Genomic DNA, 22,214 nt, shown 5'->3' on the forward strand with positions numbered 1-22,214 from the left:
TGAACATCATGGGCCCAGAGTCAGGGCTGAAAACCTTTGTAAGGACACTGGACTGTTTGTCGAACTTTCTGTTATCCTGGAGAGCGTGGAACGAAAATGTGACCTAGACAGAGGGCTGAGTCACGAGAGAGACTTCCACCATTAGCAGCAAGTTTTAGAGAGGAAGGAGCCCCTGTTACACCATGCTCAGCCACAAGAAGGTGCTCTAGTGATGAGTCCACTCTTCTACAGATGTTTTAGTAGACTTGTGTGAGAGAATCTTGCATAGGATGTGTTTGTATTGTACCTGGCTCAAGACAGTGTGTGATAGGGCATTCACCCCACACCAGCCCTGAAAGGGTTAAGAAAGCTGAGAAAAGGCCAATTAGTGTGATAGACCCCATATGAGGGGATTAGGCTGGAGGAACAACCCCTGATTGGAGGATGAAGCTCACCTGAGCAAGTGTAGGCTGAGCTAATATAAAGCCAGGAAGCTGGCAATGGAAAGGACTGCAGTGAAGAAGTGTGCAGCCACTCTCTGGTGTATTAGAGAGAGAAGGAAGGAACCCACAGTAGGAGGAGTAGGAGCCTGGCCCTGAGGTAAGGGCCTACCCTGAAAATGGAAGGGTGGAGAAGAGAGCCGGTGGGCAGGAAGCAGCCTAGGAAATAGTGGCTTGAAGCCACTGGTGAGGTGGCTTCTAAAAAAAAAAATTCTAAAAAATGAGCAGCACTGAACAGACCTTGGCCACAGGTTATAGGTTCCCTGGGCTAGAACTTGGAGTAGTGGGTGGGCCCGGGTTCACCTACTAGCCACTGACAGAGTGGCATTTCCTGAACATTGGGTCTAGTGAGACTCTATAGCCCGAAAGGGGAAACCACATAGTGACCTGTCTGGAAGGCTGAGTCTTTGACTCCCTCACAGAACTAATGGGCAGGATCCCATGGGAGGCTAATATGAGGGGACAAGGAGTCCAGGAGAGTTGGCTGTATTTTAAAGAAGCCTTATTGAGGATGCAGGAACAAACCATTCTGATGTGCAGAAAGAATAGCCAATATGGCTGGCGACCAGCTTGGTTTAACAGAGAAATCTTTGATGAGCTTAAACACAAAAAGGAAGCTTACAAGAAGTGGAAAATTGGACAGATAACTAGGGAGGAGTATAAAAATATTGCTTGAGTATGCAGGGGTGTAATCAGGAAGGCTGCCTGGAGTTGCAGCTACCAAGGGGATGTGAAGGGTAACAAGAAGGTTTTCTATGGGTATGTTAGCAACAAGAAGAAGGTCAGGGAAAGTGTGGGACCCTTACTGAATGGGGGAGGCAACCTAGTAACAGATGATGAGGAAAAAGCTGAAGTACTCAATGCTTTTTTTGCCTCAGTCGTCACAGACAAGGTCAGCTCCCAGACTGCTGCACTGGGCAGCACAGTATGGAGAGGAGGTGAGCAGCCTTCAGTGGTGAAAGAACAGGTTAAGAACTATTTAGAAAAGCTGGCATGCACAAGTCCATGGGGCCGGATGCAATGCATCCAAGGGTGCTGAGGGAGTTGGCTGATGTGACTGCAGAGCCATTGGCCTTTATCTTTGAAAACTCATGGCGATCGAGGGAGGTCTCGGACGATTGGAAGAAGGCAAATATAGTGCCCATCTTTAAAAAAGGGAAGAAAGAGAACCCGGGGAACTACAGCCTCACCTCAGTCACTGGAAAAATCACGGAGCAGGTCCTCAAGGAATCCATTTTGGAGCACTTGAAGGAAAGGAAAGTGATCAGGAACAGTCAACATGGATTCACCAAGGGCAAGTCATGCCTGACCAATCTCATTGCCTTCTATGATGGGATAACTGGCTCTGTGGATATGAGGAAAGCAGTGGACGTGATATTATACCTTGACTTTAGCAAAGCTTTTGATATGGTCTCCCACAGTATTCTTGCCAGCAAGATAAAGACGTATGGATTGGGTGAATGGATTATAAGGTAGATAGAAAGCTGGCTAGACTGTCGGGCTTAACGGATAGTGATCAATCGCTTGATGTCTAGTTGGCACCCGGTATCAAGCGGAGTGCCCCAGGGTTCAGTCCTGGGATCGGTTTTGTTCAATATCTTCCTTAATGATCTGGATGATGGGATGGATTGCACCCTCAGCAAGTTTACAGATGACACTAAACTGGGGGGAGAGGTAGATATGCTGGAAGGTTGGGTTAGGGTCCAGAGTGATCTAGACAAATTGGAGGATTGGGCCAAAAGAAATCTGATGAAGTTCAACAAAGACAAGTGCAGAGTCCTGCACTTAGGACAGAAGAATCCCATGCAGTGCTACAGGCTGAGGACCGACTGGCTAAGCGGCAGCTCTGCAGAAAAGGACCTGGGATTACAGTGGATGAGAAGCTGGAAATGAGTCAACAGTGTGCCTTTGTTGCCAAGAAGGCTAACAGTATATAGTAGGAGCATTGCCAGCAGATTGAGGGAAGTGATTATTCCCCTCTATTCGGCACTGGTGAGGCCACATCTGGAGTATTGCATGCAGTTTTGGGCCCCCACTACAGAAAGGATGTGGACAAATTGGAGAGAGTCCAGTGGAGGGCAATGGAAATGATTAGGGGCTGGCGCACATGACTTATGAGGAGAGGCTGAGGGAACCGGGCTTATTTAGTCTGCAGAAAAGAAGAGTGAGAGGGGATTTGATAGCAGCCTTCAACTACCTGAAGGGGGGTTTCCAAAAAGGTTGGAGCTAGGCTGTTCTAAGTAGTAGCAGATGACAGAACAAGGAGCAATGGTTTCAAGTTGCAGTGGGGGAGGTCTAGGTTGGACATTAGGAAAAACTATTTCACTCGGAGGTTGGTGAAGCACTGGAATGGGTTACCTAGGGAGGTGGTGGAATCTCCATCCTTAGAGGTTTTTAAGGCCCGGATGATTTAACTGGCGTTGGTCCTGCTTTGAGCAGGGGGTTGGGCTATGTTAACCTCCTGGGGTCTTTTCCAACCCTAATCTTCTATGATTCTACAATTCCTGGAGTGAAAGAAGGGCTACAGAGTGAGAGAGAACAACGGGTGGAGAAACCGCAGTTGGAGGCATCGGACCTGGAAGAAAGCTAATCCCCAGAGCAGCCAAGACAAGGTGCCTCCTGCAGGGAGTGAGAACCCCATAACACAGTGCTATTTGTTTCTTACATACAGGAGGATGAAATTCACTCAAAATTTAAACAAATGAATAAAAAGTTATTTCCAAAAGGCTGAAAATAGAAATATTGTTTGAATTAATATATGCTCTGAAGAACTCAGTTATGAGAACCAGCATAGCAAAAAAAATCTTTAACAAGAAGAACAATATGAATACTGATACAAGGTGTTCCCTGCACTGTAGACAAGACAGGTGGTGTGAAGAGATTTCACTGTCAAACTGACTCGAGAATAATTTGTGTCCTATAGGCACTCTCAGCAGAGAGGCCAAAGATTAAATGCTAAGCGAGTGTGAACTTTTCTTTCACTCTTAGAGGTGAGACACTCAGATGAACTTTCAGAGCTAATGCATATTGATGATGAAGTGTAGGGCAACTTGCACTGCAGTCACCTGTGCAATACGTGTTCTGTGGGTAGATAAAGAAATCCAGAGTTATCAACTTGGCACCTTTCATGAACATTAAATTCACTTTAAAACAATTAAAGAAGCAGCAACATTTCCTGATGGGTCAGAACAAAGGAACATGGGGTACGTCTACTTCTGTAGAAAATCTATTCTCCTATTTCATCAAAACAAATCAGGGACCAGCTGAGACATACAGGGCCATCTCTAGGGGGGTGAGGGGCCCGGGACATAGGTGCTGAGTTTCTATCTGCTGGGGGGTGCTCCCCCTGGCTCTGCCCAGGCTCTGCCCCCCACTCCAGCCCTTCCCCAAGGCCTCGCCCCGCCTTTTCCCACCCCCACCCGGCCTCTTCCCCACCCAGTTCTTCCCCTTCCCACTCCCCAAAGCGCGCTGTGCCCTCGCTCCTCCCCACCTGTACCTCCAGACAAAACAGCTGATCAGCGGTAGGCGCTGGGAGGGAGGGGGAGGTTGGTAGGGGGCTCCTCCCCACCTGCCTGCCCTGCCTCTCACTTCACCTCCCCGCCTGTCTCCTCACAAAGAGCAGGGTCCCCCAAAGCACGGGGCCCAGGGCAGTTGCCCCAGTGGGCCGTACCCTAGGGACAGCTCTGGAGACACATTCTTGCAAAAATCTTTAATTATGGAGGGAAAAGAACATGTTAGAGCTTGCAGTTGACAAAGAACATTCATTGTCAAAGAGAAAAGATTAATCTTGTTTAATGTTTCAGCATGGTTCTGGTAAGCCAAAGTAGCAGCATGTAAGCTACCAGGATATATAGGTAATAGCTGGGCAGGCTGCAGAGAGGATTGTCTTCAGAGACCCTGAATAGCTGTCTGCATTCATGCATTCACAAACCTTAGAGGTAGATGAATCGGAGGACCTGTAAAAAGCATGAAAGCTTCAGGAAGCACGCATTTCTCAGGGATGGGAGATGGAAAGGGTTGTCATACTATTCCCTGAGACAGATTTGAATTGATGACTGTGACCGGGTGCCTGGGATGGGCCACGCTGAGAATGCCACCCTCAGAGCAGACTGTAAGACACAGGGCAGACAATCCCCAAAAACTTGTGGGTCATTCTATAATTAGATTCACCAACCCAGTGTCAAAAGAGCTTCTGTAGCTCCACATTGGTTAACAAGAAGCCAAACACCGTTCCCTTTCAGTATTCCAGCCCTTGGCTCCCATCCAGACACACTGGTCTAATATAGTGAGAGGTTACTGAAAACCCTTTTCGCCATACTTAAAGTTCTACCAGTCCCAAAGGATCAGACATTTACCATCAAGTCAATATATATTTCAGATCTTACACAAATATCATGCTGTCAGCCAATCATTCAAAAACTAACTAAAGTTTTATTAAGAAAAGAAGAGAGGTATTGAATGGTTAAGGAATCATATACATACAAATGATTTTCAGTGTTTATAGATCAGGAACACAGCAGTGATATTATATGTACTGGCTTGCAAAAGTCTCTTTGGAATTATCCCAACAGGTCAGAATCCAAAGGCAGATTAGATGTAAAGTCTGTTGGAGTCTTTCCATGTATTTTCCAGTGTATGCCAAATAACTACTTAGAAGATCTCAGTCCCATGGCTTAAACTTTCCCTATTTAAAGTTCAGCAGACTAGAGATGAAAGGATCAGGCCTGGGGTTTCTCTTTATAGCTAAAGCAGGTTTTTCAAGTGCTTTGAGCAAACCATGTGACTGAGGATTCTTCTTTGTTGAGCGCGCACTATCCCATCACCTTGAAGTTAATGTTCTATTTACTATGCATACACAGGTAATCCAGTTACATTGATTAACATAAGGCAATTGCTGGTCATACATTATAACATAGACAAGCTGAAGATAATATATATATAATATTGTTAATTTCATACAATGTCTCACATCTTTGATCTTAGGGTTGACTAAACCCAGTCGCATACATAATATATAGTCAATTAAGACATAAAAGTGAATTAGCATCTACAAGCTAATTTGGTTACATTGTGAAATCTCTAACACGATACAAGTACACAGACCAACACATTTACCGTCTGCCCTTGATTTCTATTACTGCAAATGTATGGGTTAGTGACTGCTGGTCTAGTACATCTCTTTGAAATTCATATACAAATGAATTGTCCTGATACAATTGTAATGCCTCTTGTTAAAAGTTGTTATGGGTCATACATAGGTTGGCTGGTCTGCCAGTGTCACAATGACAGAGGTGAAAATTTCTATATCCCCCTTATTAATCTGCTGAGCCACACACTCCCACCTCCCCCAATAACATGTACTTTAAAAATCTTGTATAAATAAAATGAGTGGTTTAAAACAGAAGATTTAATACAGGGCTGTATATGAAGAATTTATAGGTGAATCAGATGAAAATTAACACTTACATAATCTCTGTTTAGGTTATAAAACTATATTGAGATACTGTATTGAACTGGAATATGCCTCTTTGATGTTTCAGGGATTATGATTTTGTTTATGGGCTCTGTCTCAGATTTCTTACCCTTTCTGAAGGGTGTGAACAGAAGCTTGAAAGATGTTGTAAATGGCTCTGACTATAAACATTTTACAGGTTTTTTCTTATGTGACATGCTTGTTTGCTATGTTGCTGGAATGCTAAAAGAAAACTAACAGAAGGCCATCTCTCTTTAGGGAGGAAGAAGAAAAGCATACAAATAGAAACACTTTCAAGTAAACTTTTTCAGTCAAAAAATATCATTCCATTGAAACTGAAATATATATTTTTTTTGATGGAATGTTTTCTGTAGTTCAGGGTGGACTCCCTGATCAATTCCACAGAGAGTGATGAATTGAAAACCTGACATTTTCAGTTTAAAGACAGACATTTAATCAAAATTTTGTTTCTCAACAACTTTCAAAAATATTATTTTTCTTGTTGAAATGTGGAACAAGCGCAAGCTTCAAAAATCTCAAAATTCTTTGTGAAAAGAACCATCGGTCCCCAGCCAGCTCTACACAAAAGCTCTCCTCCAGTACACTGGAACATTATGAGCCTCTTCCAGTTACTTTCATATCCCTTCTTATGGAGGAATGACACAAATTAATTTTTTAAAATAATATATGATGAGATATTAGTCATCCAAATAAAGATAAATAATGCTGCCTCCAGCTGAATATTGCACAGGTAGGGTTGCCAATATTGGTTGGCTGTATTCCTGGAGATTTCATCACATAATTACAGATTAATTCCTGGAGACTCCAGGCTAATCCTGGAGGGTTGGCAACCGAACAAAAAGGAGGTCATGTCTAGGGAAACCTGGAAGTATAGTAACCTAGTTTCAGTCACGATTTTTGAACGCTTGGGGTCAGCATTAAATGGCTTTGAGTTGCCTTGCTGGTCCTAGATGGCCTTAGGTTCATTACAGTGTGTGCTTGTCCAGCTCAGAGAATGTTGAGGGCTCCCAGATGGCTGGTGTGGAGACTAACTTTCATTCTGCTGGAACATTCCATAATAATGGGGATGAACTCTACTTAAAAAAAATGTAAACAAATAGAATCCAGATAATAACCCTGCAAAAAAATCGCAATGTTTTGTAAATATTCATGCACTCTGCATTAGAACTTGAAAGTGTTTTATTTTAAGTGTATTTTTATAATTTTTGTCATAAATTGTAAAATATTCATTGGGTTTCAGACACTGGAAGTAATTGCTTGACATATCTGTATTCATAAGACCATATTCATCCCTAGTGTAAAAACTCCTTTAAAGGCAAAGTAGTAATACCAGGGATTAATTTAGCTCAATGCCCCTATTGCTGCAAGATCCTGATGATTTAACTCAAATAGTGTTTATGTTACGTTTTTCTAATGTTAAAACACAGTAGCTCAGAGCATTCCAAAGATATTTTATGGTCAGGACTATTTTGCCCATTGCCAGCTGTTTCCAGAAGCTTTTAGTTCCTTTTAAAAAGGCTAAGGGTGATGCTGAACAGTTTGACCTACATGCTGTATTTTATTTGGAGCTGCTGGTGAAACTAGTAACAAACACAGGAAGCGTGTGCAAGTGGTAATAATTCCAGCACCCTGCTGTGCATGAGTTTGATTAAAACTCAAGTTGGCAGGCAGTGCAGCAAGTTTGATAAATTGTCCTACATTCCGGTTCTTCAGTCAGCTTTTCCAGAAAAGACGACCATTTTCAGGAGAAAAAAAAAAAAAAACTTTTCTTGTTTTCTGACTACAAGGCTTGGCCCTGCAGCTTCTGTAACTGAGATTTCGGAATGGAGGTTCTGAACAGAATTTATTGAATCTGTTCTGTTATTTAGCTAATCGATGTGTATGAATTGTTGATGGTTAGCTGCTGTGCAATTTAAAAAATCATGTGCTGCTATGTGAATTAAACTATTAGAACAGGATTTCACTTGAATATCAGTACAGTATGAATACTGGATGAAACTAAGATAAAAGATAGTGACAACATGACAACAAATACTGTCCGCTCTCTTCCCAGCACATGCTATACCAGTTTCGTTCTAGACATTATAGTTAAAACAGATTTACAGTATTTCATACACACTAAATCAGTACTAAAGAGCAACTGCTATACAATACCACAATTATTAATACACTACTCAAGATATAGGAGAGGACTGTAGAAAGTAGGATCAATATTTAACTATTCAACTGCATTTCAAGGAAGATACCCAAACACCACTGGTGCAGTCAGTCTACTTAAGGATGAATCTCATGAAATTAGAATTACTAATGCTAGACCAGAACAACAGTGCTTCTGGTCCTACTTTCTTTAGTATTTGTCACTTAGTTTCTTATAGAATCAATGTGTGTTTCATCAGCTTAATGGGAGTGTATGTGTGTGTAGGTGATAGCTGTGTAATACATGGCAGAACCGTATGACAAATTGCAAGGTCATGTCATAAATAAATGTCTGATGAATCTTTGACTGCCTCACCTGCCCTCTATCCACTAATCAGGCTCCTGAATCATTTTCTAAAATCCCACACCCCTGAGTTGCTTCAAACAGCCACCATTTTCTTAATAACAGCCTGCTAGATAAATGTTTTCTCTACCTTCCACAATATGTGCAATTGCTCCCCAAAATTATATGTTCCTGAGTCCCAGGATTAACAGAATTTGATCCTGGGCCAGGGACAGCTTTTCTGTGCATAAAAATGTCATGATTTTAAATCTGGTCTATTAAAACGTGGGACCATTCATCCAAGCGCACTTTCTTTGAAGTTGGAAATGGATCCCTCTGTTAGACCAAGGGCCTCCACACTTCTTGGCATTTAACCTGAGGAGAAAAGAGAGAGACAGCCATCATGCTGTGGAGCAATCTGCCAATGAATCCGAAATGAACAAGGGGATTAAACCCTGAGCGCATGTAAAGCCCTGTTGTGGGGAGATGCTTATTGTATTTACCTCTGATAAAGACATGAAGTCTTTTGTTCCCTTTATACTTTAACAACATATAACTTACTTATATAACTCTCTCTCTCTCTCTCTCTCTCTATATATATATATATATAGTATATAACTATATCCCAATAAAGAATTTTGATTTTGAGTGATGGATTTGGGACAAAGGCATTTACTATGTTGGAGATGGGATTATCACAAAACTAAAATAATTTGAAAAGAGTTTGAGAAACAGTTTTGGCCAGAGATCACAAATATAGAGTTGAGTGGAGTTTTCTGCTTTATTATCGTACCTTCTTTGTTCAAGGGGAATAAGAACTATTTACACACTGTCTCTTGGATCTGTGTTGTGTCTTTTTTCTAATGATAAATGAACCTACCTACCCCAGGAATCCAAACTGTTCTTGACAACAAACACTTATCAATCAGCTTCCTAAGTTTACAAAAACACTTCTGAATACCTTGATTTGTTGATTCTTGTGATTACTCTCATTATTCTCATTCTTACTCAATTAAGTGCAGACTTTCTAAAAGCCATTATAATAGCTCATCTTTCCTGATTTATGTAAAAAATAACCCCATTGCAAACAGCAGATGCAGCAAGTTACCATCCCATATCTAACCTTCCATTCTTGTTGATTGTAATTTGGAAAATGAAGTTACCTGGTATAGCAAGAGCTGTAGTTCTGGAACAGCTCCTAGCATGGTAAAGTTTTATGTTGCTGTGTGATTTGAATTCCTCTAAATTTTTTCTCTGTGATCTCTTGATATCTGTCATCCACATTTAACCATAATACACCAATAGTTTTCCTGGATAATCTAAATGGTTTGTTCACCGTGGCTTTAAAATAGTAATGAGCCTGAAATCCAAACACCCGCTTCCACCAAATTTCAGTGGTACTTTGATTCAAATCCCTGCATGTGAAGTTACCTCAGTTGTTTTGAGTCTGGGTTAGGTCCAAAACTGGAAAGGCTCTAGCTTCTATATCCAGTTCATATGCAGCTAAATATGGAAGAAGTTTAATCAGAATGGCTGGTCTCATGAGATTTTCCTCCACCATAAGATAAAAACTTTGTAAGAACAGATCACAAACATTCAACATTTTTTAATACGAGCATGAAACTTAGCCTGCTTCAGCTTTGAACCTGAACTATCCTTATCTGAATCAAAACAAAACATTCTTGGCCCATCTCTACTGTAAAATAGTTTAAATCCTATCTTTTTTCAGTACATACAATTTTCATTATTGAGGGCATGATCTAGAAAGATATTTAGCATTCCTGCTTCCTACTGAAGTTAGCAATGCTGAAGCTGAGGCCCTAAAATGATACTTGTGAGTTTCAGTGCAAATGTTATGTGGCATTTTCCACAGTTCCATTTCAAAACCCGTTGGCTTGTCCCTTCTATACATAATGCTCTTTATCAGCACCCTTTAGTGTAGTTACAGGCTCTAAAATCACATGGATGCATATTTCTCTGCCTTTTCTGTTTTATGAATGTTGCATGCTTTGTAACTTTCAGCCTGGCTTAGTAATACCCAAAGATACATATTGTGGTTAAAAACAACTAGAAAGGTCATTACTGTTAGTACACATTTGATTAATACTCTACCATTTTAAATCAAAATGTGAATACTTAGACCAATATAAAGTCTGCAACCATGCCACCCTGGTTGTTATCACCTCATTTCTCACAAAATATTGTTGCCTATGGGCCTGGACCAAAGCCCATTGAAGTCAATGGAAAGACTACTATTGACTTAATGAGCACAGGATCATGTCTTATGTGAACTGGGAGACTTATGGGGAAAGTCCAGAGGCTTCAAGAAGTACTGTTTGTTATTCATGATGAGACATTCTTCAAAGACAGTACTGAATAAGTACCCAGCACAGTGATAGGGAGCACTGGAGGTGCCCTTTTCCAGGTGAGATGTAAAACCAAGGCTCTGATCACTTGTCTTGTGGAAAGCTCTCGTGCCACTTTTCACAACAGTGGGAATGTTACACCCAGCATCTTGTCTTCTTTCAGTTTACAAGTTCTTGTAAACATCTACCTGCATTCTCCTTGAACTTTAATTCTAGAACTTAAGGTCTAAAACTGTCGTAGAATGTTGCTTTGCACTGTTACATAGTTGTTGTGGTCCAGCTCAGAAATGGTTGCTGAAGTGACTTCTGTGTGTATGTATATGTGTGTGTGTGTGTGTGTGTATATATATATATATATATATATAGGTAAATCACTTGAGAACCCTTCAGGATGGTATTTTAATAGATACACATATAAAATATTATTATTTATTATTTATTTATTAAAATAAGCATTTTCTAAAAACATTTTATTTTTATGCAAGAATCTGTCCATACTGTGCCTAACCTGTAGGTACAAACCAACTGGTAGTTGTGTAAACTGGACTTTTCCATTATGAATGGAACATTGAATTAACAAAATAATGACTACTATTACTCATCTGGCTAGCGCTCCACTTATTGGGATCTATAAGAGAACTGTAGAAAGAACACAACTTAACTATGTAAATGATACTTTTTTCATAAACAGGGTCATTATATTTAATTGGGTGGCCGGAACTGTATTGAGGACAGCAATCTTCTCAGTGTTTAGAAATATGGTTGCTGGCCAATTTTCCTTGTAATTCAGCAACATTGTTTTTTGGCAGCTAGGCCGTGATTGTTTGCAGTGTGTACTCTCTTCTCTAGGAAAATATGGTGTCATAGCCACTTGTTTCCAGGCCACTGAAACAAACACAAGCACTCAGGTTAAATTTAAAATGACTCCCTAGAGGAAGCAGAGGGAAGAGAGAGAAAGTGATGCAAGGTGATTCCTCTATGATTACCTGTATTACTACTAGAATGCTCCTGGTCTTTACAGTCCTGTGAATGAGGGACCATGCTCAGGTCCTAAATTTAGGTCCCCCATGTGGCAGTTCTTAATGCTAGCTACAGATCATCAAATCAGATATTTGATGGCAGACATAGACTGGAATGTTCAAAGGAGTCTGAAGGAGTAATGTACCCTAGTCCCACTGAAAATCTCTCCCAAGTGTATTGCAAATACACTTGTAAAAATGTGGACCTAGCTACCAACTCTGAGCAGTGTGGTCAGCAGGTACTCAGCACCCTTCATGGGCCTTTTCTCTTTAATAACACTTACTGCATATTACATCTCTTATGAAAAGGTCCTGTAAAACTGAATAGGATTAAACCAATATAATTATATAGAAATGTAATAATGTTACTAGAAATTCCTCTAAAAGCCTATACAATTTAACAGAGAATTATGTAATTTCCATAGATTCTCTATCTATCCTGTAACTGTCTCTAACTGTCCTGTAGATTTCTATAATGGGTATATAAACCTGATTGGGATGTTTGAAAACATCTATGCAAAGGTTATTATTTTTTATTAAACACTACTCAATTTTCCATATGGGATAGAGAGATTTGTATGATTTTTTTTCTGCTTCATCACATCACACACAAGCTTGCCATTTTTGTATGTTCAATCAAAAATAAGTAAGTTATTCTGTTAGTTGTGTCACATCTGTCCCAGACAATAATTTTCCCCATCATAATATAAATTAAAATCAGAGATTTAAGATTACATGAAACTACATGAAAATTTCTCAAACACTGTCAAATGAGATAAAGCATATCTCCCTGTTTGGCCTTAAGAAGTAGAGAGGCAAACAGCTTCCCCGATGTAGTTGGGAATCTGGCCCTATGTCTTTGCTGGCTTAGAAGAGGGCAGGGTGTTAGGGTTGTTTGTATATTTTAACACCAGAACAAATGGTTTTCAACAATATTTCAAAATATCCAACTAAATGGTTAAGTTACCAAGTGTTCCTATGCTGGTACTGCTGTGTTTAGGAAGCCCAAAAGTATTCTGAGACTGCATCCTGAGTGAAAAGTGTTTACTTAGTACAACTGTGCATGTAACAGGGTGGCCTGTCCCTTTAAGTGCCAAGAGGCCTGGGGCTAGCCCTCTTCCATTAGCCCCGTCTGTGCCAAAGTTAGCTGCCTGCCTGCTTAAGGGGACAGGACTAATTGGGGTCAGGTGATGGCCTGGGGGAAAAAAAAGACTGTGGGGCCTCATAAAAGGGCAGAGAACAGTGTATAGAGGAGGAAATGTAAGAAGGAAGTTGGACTCTTGGGAAATGCCCTAGAGGAGGGTGTAGAAGAAGTGGAGCAAAGCAGCCGGGGAGTTAGAGTTCTGTCCCAGAACAGAGAAGACTACAAGGTCACTGAGGGAGGCTGAGAGTGTGCGAGAGGCTCCAGGGAAGCTGTCTCGGAGTCAGCACTCTATCCCAAGGCAGCAAGACTTAAGGAAAGCCCAGAAAGGGCTGACAACAGAGCCTAGAGGGTGGGATGAAGAGTGGCTCAAGGGAGGGTGGAAGAACCTTTTGTTTGTTTAGACTTTTATTACCCCAGAAAAGGATTGAACTCTGAGAGTGACCTATCCAGAGGGCTGAATCACATGAATCCCTGGAAGAGGTAGAAAACCCTGGTGAGAAGAAGCTGATGCAGGTGTGCTGCAGTACCACCATGCCTGTGACAGTGCACCAGAAATATGCAAAACTGACATACCTCTTTAAAATCATTGACAAAAAGATCCTTTTAATCTCCCATCTCAATCATCCCTCCTCTCGGTAAAAATACAGTCCAGTAATAGCAGCAGATTCCAGTCCTGTATAGTAGGCTCAACCACCCTCATTTAAGACCCTGATCTTGCAAATAAAAGTCAATGGAGTCTCTCCATTTAGAGGAATGGGCTCAAAAATAGTAGTAATAAGGGAAGCCTCCCTACAACCTTAACTAGGGGACAGGAATTATGGCCTCCTAGAGACAGATTTTCAAAAGAGCTCTGTTCCTCTTCAGGCACCTGCATAAGTGGCCAGATTGGGTGTGGAACTCTTTGAAAATCTTGCCAGTGATCTTTTTTCTGCTACTTATCCAGTCAATGCTCAGTTTGGCAACCAAGTGCTCAGGAGTTATTACAAAATAAGGTTCAACAGATAATCCTGTCTGATCTCCTACCACAATATAAATCATGCAGGCAAAAGGCCACTAGCCATTATCACCTAATGGTTATTATATCCTGAACAGAATAAATGCATCCTCCAGTCACAGTCCTCTGAACGACAACAGAAATCCCCACACAGCACCTACTCCCAAAAGCCTGTCTCTACATTGAAAGAATATCATGGAGCATCCATAGTGGCCCAGGAAACATTTATAACATATAATGATCATTAACCTCTACCGACTATAGAGGAAGCCCGTCTGATCCTCACCTATAACCTTATTAATATTTATAAAAGTCATGCTGCTAGCCAACACTTCAGTCCACTTATAATCCACATCCTAAAATGAAATGGTGCCTGGCATTTTCTCCCTGGTGCTCTGTGATCTATTATAACTGGGTTATTCCGCATTTTACAAGCATGGAAGCATTTTAATTTTTTTTCAAACTCTCTTCCTAGCTTAACAGTGCAGTGTCAGTCAGTGAAGCTGTGAAGCTGGAGTACTGTGTCCAGTTTTGGGCCCCACACTACAAGAAGGATGTGGAAAAATTGGAAAGAGTCCAGCGGAGGGCAACAAAAATGATTAGGGGACTGGAACACATGACTTATGAGGAGAGGCTGAGAGAACTGGGATTATTTAGTCTGCAGAAGAGAAGAATGAGGGGGATTTGATAGCTGCTTTCAACTACCTGAAAGGGGGTTCCAAAGAGGATGGATCTAGACTGTTCTCAGTGGTACCAGATGACAGAACTAGGAGTAATGGTCTCAAGTTTCAGCGGGGGAGGTTTAGGTTGGATATTAGGAAAAACTTTTTCACTAGGAGGGTGGTGAAGCACGGGAATGTGTTACCTTGGGAGGTGGTGGAATCTCCTTCCTGAGAGGTTTTCAAGGTCAGGCTTGACAAAGCCCTGGCTGGGATGATTTAGTTGGGGATTGCTCCTGCTTTGAGCAGGGGGTTGGACGAGATGACCTCCTGAGTTCCCTTCCAACCCTGATATTCTATGATTCAGAGACCTGAGTACCTCTCTAACTTCCCAGTATTTCACTTCTGCCTTGAAGTGGCAGGAGATTCCTCTAGGCCTTTCTTTGACTCAAGGCAAGAGCCCTTCCCATTGTTTTTATTATTAGTATCTATTCATTTATTATTCTCCTCCCTCTTCTTGGTATTCCCCTGGTATACAGAGGATTTTTGAGAAGAGTTGTCTGCAGGAAAATGGCATTTGAAGAGAAAACGTGGACATGTAGCAAGCCCAGTTAAGATCAAAAGGGCTCCTGACTGTGGCCCAAGTGCACAATAGAACACTGCTTTGCCTGTTTTACAGCAATGTGGCAGGCTAGCATTGTCCTATTTGGGGTAGAAGTTCAGCAGCAGGAGCTGGCTTTGCAAAATCTCCAAGCCAGTATTCCCTACCTATTTGGTGCTCCAGGCCCAGGTGAAACATGGCAGTCAGGGCTGACTCCAACAGTGGCAATGTTGGGGTCTTGCTTTGTCTTAAGTCTTCTTTTCCATTTTTGTATAATAAATGAATAAGTGGATATAATATAATATAGTATAATGGTAGCCTAGCTGGAGATGGCTAATCTTTACTAATATTTATTAATCAGAATGTATAGTTCATTTTCTCAGCTCAGGAAGTTAACTGGGGTACTATAGAGGTAATCAGCAGAGCAGCTTGGGAATGTTATGAATAAACATTCTTTCATCAGAAAATATGGATTAGTCAAAACCAAAACTTTTTACAGAAATGTATCAGACTATTGTTCAGAAGGTTTCTCAGGTCTAGAATGGAATTTCTGGTCAAAACAAGCAAATGAAAAAATCTACCATAGAATAGCTCAGTTATTAGGACACTCATGTGGGTCCTTCCTCTCCTGGATTTGGAACAGGGCCTTGAACGTAGTGCCCTAAGTTCTAGGTTCTACAGTTCGTCTCTCTCTCAATCTTTCCACTTGAGGCTGTTCATTTTGTATAAATAAGTAAACATTCATCAGGCCAGAAAGAGACTAACTCTGTATCCCAATGGTTAGGGCACTCCACTGTCTGGATCAAGTAGAGAAGGGACTTGAACCTGAGTCCCCCACATCCTAAGTGAGTGCCCTAATCACTGAGCTATTGGCTATCTTGAGGTTATACTCTATCCTTTTAATTAAAACTGTCATTCTATGTTGGAATGAAACATGTCAAAACATCAAAAACATTTATGAAATGGAATTCATCATTTTCGGACAGTAATCAGTTTTCTGAACAACTCCTCCTGTTGGCACTGCATTGTGAAACTAGAAAGATGGGTGAGAGAGTAGAGGTTAAAAATAAGGCACTTCCATAGTTGGAAGATGAGGAGGAATAACCCAGATGCCCACTTCAGAGAAGGAAAAATTATATCTGGGTAAGTAAATTTCACCTCTGGTCTTTTCCCTTTTTCAATATTACCAAACTGATAAATGTAGCCATGGCCCTTTGATTATAATGCTTTATTAAATGCTTCCACGATGAATGGTATCAAGTATACACTAAATTATAAAATTTGGGAGGAAGAGAGTCCATTCATGGAGATTCATGACTCTTAGAACAAAACTGCAATCATTTGGCTAAGAATAATCATTGTAAAGCTCATAACACAAGAAGTGTTTCTAACAGTGAAGACATAGTTGCATTTAGAAGTAACACTTTAAATTACCATTGACATTTCTGAATCTCCAGCTAGTGGCTGCTATCTTCATAATTAGTGGCATCGTTTGTGATATTGGTCCAAATCGATCCAAATGAAAAATTTTAGGCCAAAGGGAGTTTTTTGACAAAGTTAAAGAAAAGTCAAAATCCGTCTTAGAATGGAAACTTTGACACAAGCAACTTTAACAGGGAAGTCAACTCCATTTCCTGTTTATTAGCAGTGTGCCTCTGTCTTCTTTATTAGGTTTTGACTTGACCAGAAAACATTATTTACAACTATATGTGAAAGTCTTCCAAAGAAACAGTGCTCTCCTGGTTGCATGGCATCACCATATTTGGAAGTCCCTAGTTGTGGGAAGACGTTGAAAGAGCTGCACAGTAACTAGTTTCAGACAGTGGTGTTGAATGTTGCTTTAAAGTGTATGGTGAACTTAGGTTATGCTTGTTGGTTTGAATATGTCTCATAACTTGTCCCCAAAAGTACTGCACATATAACCTTGACCTAGACACTGAGCAAAGAGAAATTAAGGCTGGATATCAGAAAACATTTCCTCACAATGCAGTCTATTACAGCGTGGAACAGTCTTCCAAAAAAAATTGTGGAAGTCCCATCATATGAGTCGTTGAAACTAAGCTGGACAAAGCACTTGAGAATATACGGTGGGGAGATAAGCCTGCACTGGTAGAAAGAAGAATAGATGACCTCATAGGTCTCTTTTTACCTCTCATTTTTAGGATTCTGTTATATGATTAGCTTTGCTTGAGGGAAAATTGGGGTTTTAAGACTTTTTTTTTCTTTGTCACAAGAGTCACACCAAAATGCTGGGATTCTGTAAGGTAGAACAAACTTTTCCTGCAAAATGCACATAATTCCTAACCTGTGTGTGTCTGTGTGTGCAAAGGATTGTACAACCAAATTTAATGAAGTTCCTGTTATTTATCGTACCTGTGGGAAATGTTTTGAAGGTTTTTTTGTTTGTTTTGTCTTTGTTTTGATATAACATGCCTTCTCTGATTTCTTCTTAGGAGACAACAATGGATGGTCTCAACAATTTGATAAGTATTTTGCAAAATACAATGAAATGACTTCCTCACATGCTTTTGGGGTAAAGACATCAGAGTGCAGTAAGTACTAACAGGAGTTATTCATGTGATTAGTACAGTGAGTGCAACATACTTCCTTCTGGGAAATCTTCTTACAACATATTCAGATGCAATGTCATTCCATTTATAGTGAAATAGATTGAAAATCTCATATAGTTTCGATGCATTTATGCAAATTTTAAGTCCATTAATAGAGACTTTCAGGCTACAGTGAAGTTGCTCTCTGAAAAAGATTAATTCCTCCATTAGAAACATCACAGATAAACCAATTATGAGGACAATATATATTCTTAGAGAGATGCACAAAGTGGAATGACTTAAACCCCACATCTTTCAGAACAAAATGTAAAAAAAAAAAAATTATCAGCCTAGCTTTCCTACAATATCCACATATCAAAATATATACATACATAAATATTTTTTAAAAATCCCCTCCTCCTGGGAGAGGGAGAAACTCAGATCCTACATGCGTCTTTTGAAATTTGTAAGCCATTCAGATACTGCAAAGAGGAAAAGGAAACAGATACAGGTTCCTAATATAATTTTGATTAGCAATTTGCTATGAAATATTATCAGTAAATATGGCACCAAAATGGAAAATTCAGATTCAGATTTTGAACAAATTCAAATCTGGGAGTTTTTAGATCAAGTCTTTTGGGTTGTACCTGTCGTTTTCTTGTGATAATTTCAGTAACAGATTAAATCAGCCAATTGCTAGAGGTCCTGCTACTGTATTATCATACCACATTCTGCACTAAATCCTTAGTGACTTCAGTGAGAGTTACAGTCATTAAACTGAGGTAGTATATTGCCCATCATTCTTGCCAGTGCGGTCATGCTTTATTAGATAGGTTCATTCCTCACTATCTGCTCTGTGCAGAGCTAGGATTAAGAGAAGACACAATAATTGAGTTTTGCATCCCAGCCACAGAAGGAGGTATAGCAGGTAGCTTCACATCATGGGGAATGAAGAGAAGCAGCTATGATTTTTTTTTCACAAGTACTCTGTCAAAAAAATTTTTGATTAACTTTTTCCACACTGGAAACTGTTGAAAAATAAAAGATCTATTATTGAGTGGCTCTGAACTGTACAATTCAATTCCTGAGCCAAGAGGCTTGATCGCCTTCCCTCACTGCAGTAATCTCTACTCCTAATATCTTATCCTTTGGAAATGCTAACAGTTATAGAAGAATCTAACAAAACAAACAGAAATTATCAGGGTTGTAACTGTGCAAAGAATAAATGACGGTACAAACTACAGGGACTAAAAGGAAAAAGCATCTTGATATTGCCTGTCAGTTTTAATCAAAATGTGGTTTTGTGCAAACTGACTTAACTGAAGAGCCAGATGTGAAATATGTTGTATAAAGATTGAGTAAAGCTAAATTAAGATTCCTAAATGCACATTTTTTCAGATTTGATCTGCTCATTTGCAACTAAAAACTTACAATTCTTATCCATAGATAATTCAACACTAAATTAGGCCAAGTCGACACTCAAAAGTTAGGTCGACCCAGCTACATCATTCAGGGGTGTGAAAAACTGACACCCCTGAGTGACCTTGTTATGCTGACTTAACCCCCAGTGTAGACAGCACTGGTTGACAGAAGAATTCTTCCATCGACCTACCTATCAACTGCCTCTCAGGGAGGTTGATTACCTACACCAGTGACCTACATTGACCTACATTGATGGGAAAACACCCCCCATCAGACTAGGAAGTGTCTACACTGAACACTACAGTGGTGCAGCTGCAAGTGGCAGCTGTTCCACTGTAGCGGTTTCAAGTGTAGACAAGCCTGTAGTGTCTGAGCTGGAAAAAAATGGAAAGGTTTGGCTATTCTTGTGAGGGACTATATTAATCTCGTTGCTTAGGACCAAAATTTAAGAGGGAAATCTCTCTGTGAGAGCACAGTTGCATGTAAATCAGGTGATTGCCTGGACAAATACAATGTGCAATTGTCAAACTGGTCCTTGAAATCACAATTCTGCAGCACAAATCATGTGCTCGCATTTTTGGGCATAGCCCTTAAGCCTCCATTTTTCAAAATGTAGCCATTTATGTGAAATTTAAAATATAGGAAAAAAATCTGCTGTCCATTCTGCAAGTTTGCTAAATCTTCTCAAAATGTATGTTTTTGTTCTTCTTTATACATCCAATGCTTTCCATTACATGTGACAATATTGTGCCATTAAACCTAACACCATGGACAAGCTAACCCATCTCGTGATTGTGACAGTCATTTGTTAGAGCAAATGATAGAATTTTGTGAGTCAATATTTTTTAAAATGTACATGCTCCATGTACAATATGTGCAAAATCCTGTCTGTATTTATGTACAAAATTACTAAATGTATGTACACACATGGATATTTAGATATTTAGATGCTTGTTCATGCATGTAGTTACATGTGTGCTTTAATATGGGCATGCAATGGTGCGCTTTTTTTTTTTTGTAAATGGGCCAACACCTACCAGTAAAACCACTGACATTTTGGTCCTTCATGTACCACAACCTCCTTTTGGTCACAAAACCTGTTTGCATTTGCAAATCAGGCAGATGTCAAGGTTCCGTTACTTGCAACTAAAAATTATCTAACTAGCAACTTAGAACTATTTCTAAACTCCATACCACCATCTCAGTACCGCACCCGGGTTATAGGACCCAAGACAGATAAAACATCCTCCCCACCATATCAGGCCACAATCAAAATATCAAGCTCAAAGTTGTGTTCTAAATGTGATGCTATTGTACTGGATTCAGGAGTCATTACCAATCTTTTAATTATCTGTATTTATATCAGTCACTGTGTTACTAGATCTAAATTAAATGCGTACTTGAGAACCTTAAATCAAAGCATTATCCAGTTCTGTTTAGTGTGCTCTGACATGTTATACTAAACCCATTTTTCTACCATCTCTTTTCTCCCCATCCCATCACCTACCTTCTGCCATGACCGCTATCTTCTCTTCATTCAGTGGTTGATTCTGTGCCAGCAGAATGTCTGTGCCGAGGGCTAGAGCTTGACTGTGAGGGTGCCAATTTACGTGCTGTCCCTTCAGTCTCTTCAAACGTAACTCTGATGTAAGTAGAGCAAAACAAGCAGCTTCTTGATCTGAACAACATTGAATATCAACTCTGCAGACTATCTCATAATTATACCCTTATAATTAGAGCCACTTGGTTTAACTGAAACTGGTGTAAACTGAAAGTACAGTATCATTCTGTGTTGACAAGCCTTGTAGTAAAATGCTTTTAAACACAGATTATCCCTGCATAAAATAAGAGAAAAGAAATTAAAACACAGTTCAAAGTGTGAAATATAGTAAGTCTGCAGTCAGCTGTTGTTTGCAATAATGCCTCAAATGAGTACAATTTCACCAGCATCAAGAAACACTGCAAGAGAAATAACTCTGTGAATCACACATGCTTAGGACCTCATCCTGAAACACTTACTCCTGCAAGTAGCCTTTACTTATACCAATAACCTGAAATTCAGGGAAATGCCTGTATGAATAGGGGCTTACAGCTAGGGATTTTGCTCACTATCTTATGATAAGAAGTCAGTACAACAAGATTTAAGATTTGAGAGAGATCTGGAGGGTGGCCTGACCATTGGTCCTGGCTTACACACTCAAGTATGAAGCTGTGCTTCCCACTTGGGAAACAAAATGCAGCATCAAACAATCCCACCTGAGAAATTTTTCTGTAAAGTTTCTTGCTATTTTCAGGACATGAACCTACTTGCAGTGGTTTCTTTAATGGACATGTGGGGCACAGAGGCATATGCTCTGGGAGGTAGGTTTTATGTGTATTTCAGGTTAGAAATAAACTAAATCTAAGAGATTTATCTTCTGATTTTTGAAGGCTTGGGTTTGCTATGCTGCCATTTGTCAACAGGGTGTGGACACCAAGTCAGACTCTGTGGTGATGCAGCTCTGGGCTCATCATTAATTAGATTGAGAGCAGGTGCAGATAGTCAAGCAACAGTTTCCTGTCTGACAAATTCAGACCATTTCACATTGGTATCCACGATGCTTTTACTATGTGCTGCCACATGTAGTCAACTGGGGATCGATCTTGAATGGAACGCAGGTGACATAACATGGTGCCCAGAAGGTTAGGTGTGGGGGATGTAAGAGTGCATGTGTGGCAGCAAGCAAGGTTCCTCAGGTCTGCTGCCTTCTCATTGGCTGGGGGATAAGTCTAGCCAACAGTGAGCTTGGCAACAGTGTTGCCAAGAAGACTAACAGCATGTTGGGCTATATAAGTAGGGGCATTGCCAGCAGATCGAGGGACGTGATCGTTCCCCTCTATTCGGCACTGGTGAGGCCTCACCTGGAGTACTGTGTCCAGTTTTGGGCCCCACACTACAAGAAGGATGTGGAAAAATTGGAAAGAGTCCAGCGGAGGGCAACAAAAATGATTAGGGGACTGGAACACAT

The 22,214-nt window shown here is 40.4% G+C and overlaps 1 protein-coding gene across 1 annotated transcript in view; it reads left to right on the plus strand.

Moving 5' to 3' along the window:
• RXFP1 (relaxin family peptide receptor 1) overlaps window positions 1–22,214 on the plus strand; it is an 86,302-nt gene that overhangs the window by 30,584 nt on the left and 33,504 nt on the right. Inside the window, exons 3-4 of the mRNA XM_074951059.1 lie at window positions 17,689–17,787; window positions 20,748–20,853. Of these exons, the coding sequence (XP_074807160.1) occupies window positions 17,689–17,787; window positions 20,748–20,853 (205 nt within the window). The remainder of the gene's footprint in view (window positions 1–17,688; window positions 17,788–20,747; window positions 20,854–22,214) is intronic.

This window comes from Natator depressus, chromosome 4, assembly GCF_965152275.1.
Source record: "Natator depressus isolate rNatDep1 chromosome 4, rNatDep2.hap1, whole genome shotgun sequence".
NCBI classification, from domain to species: Eukaryota; Metazoa; Chordata; order Testudines; family Cheloniidae; genus Natator; species Natator depressus.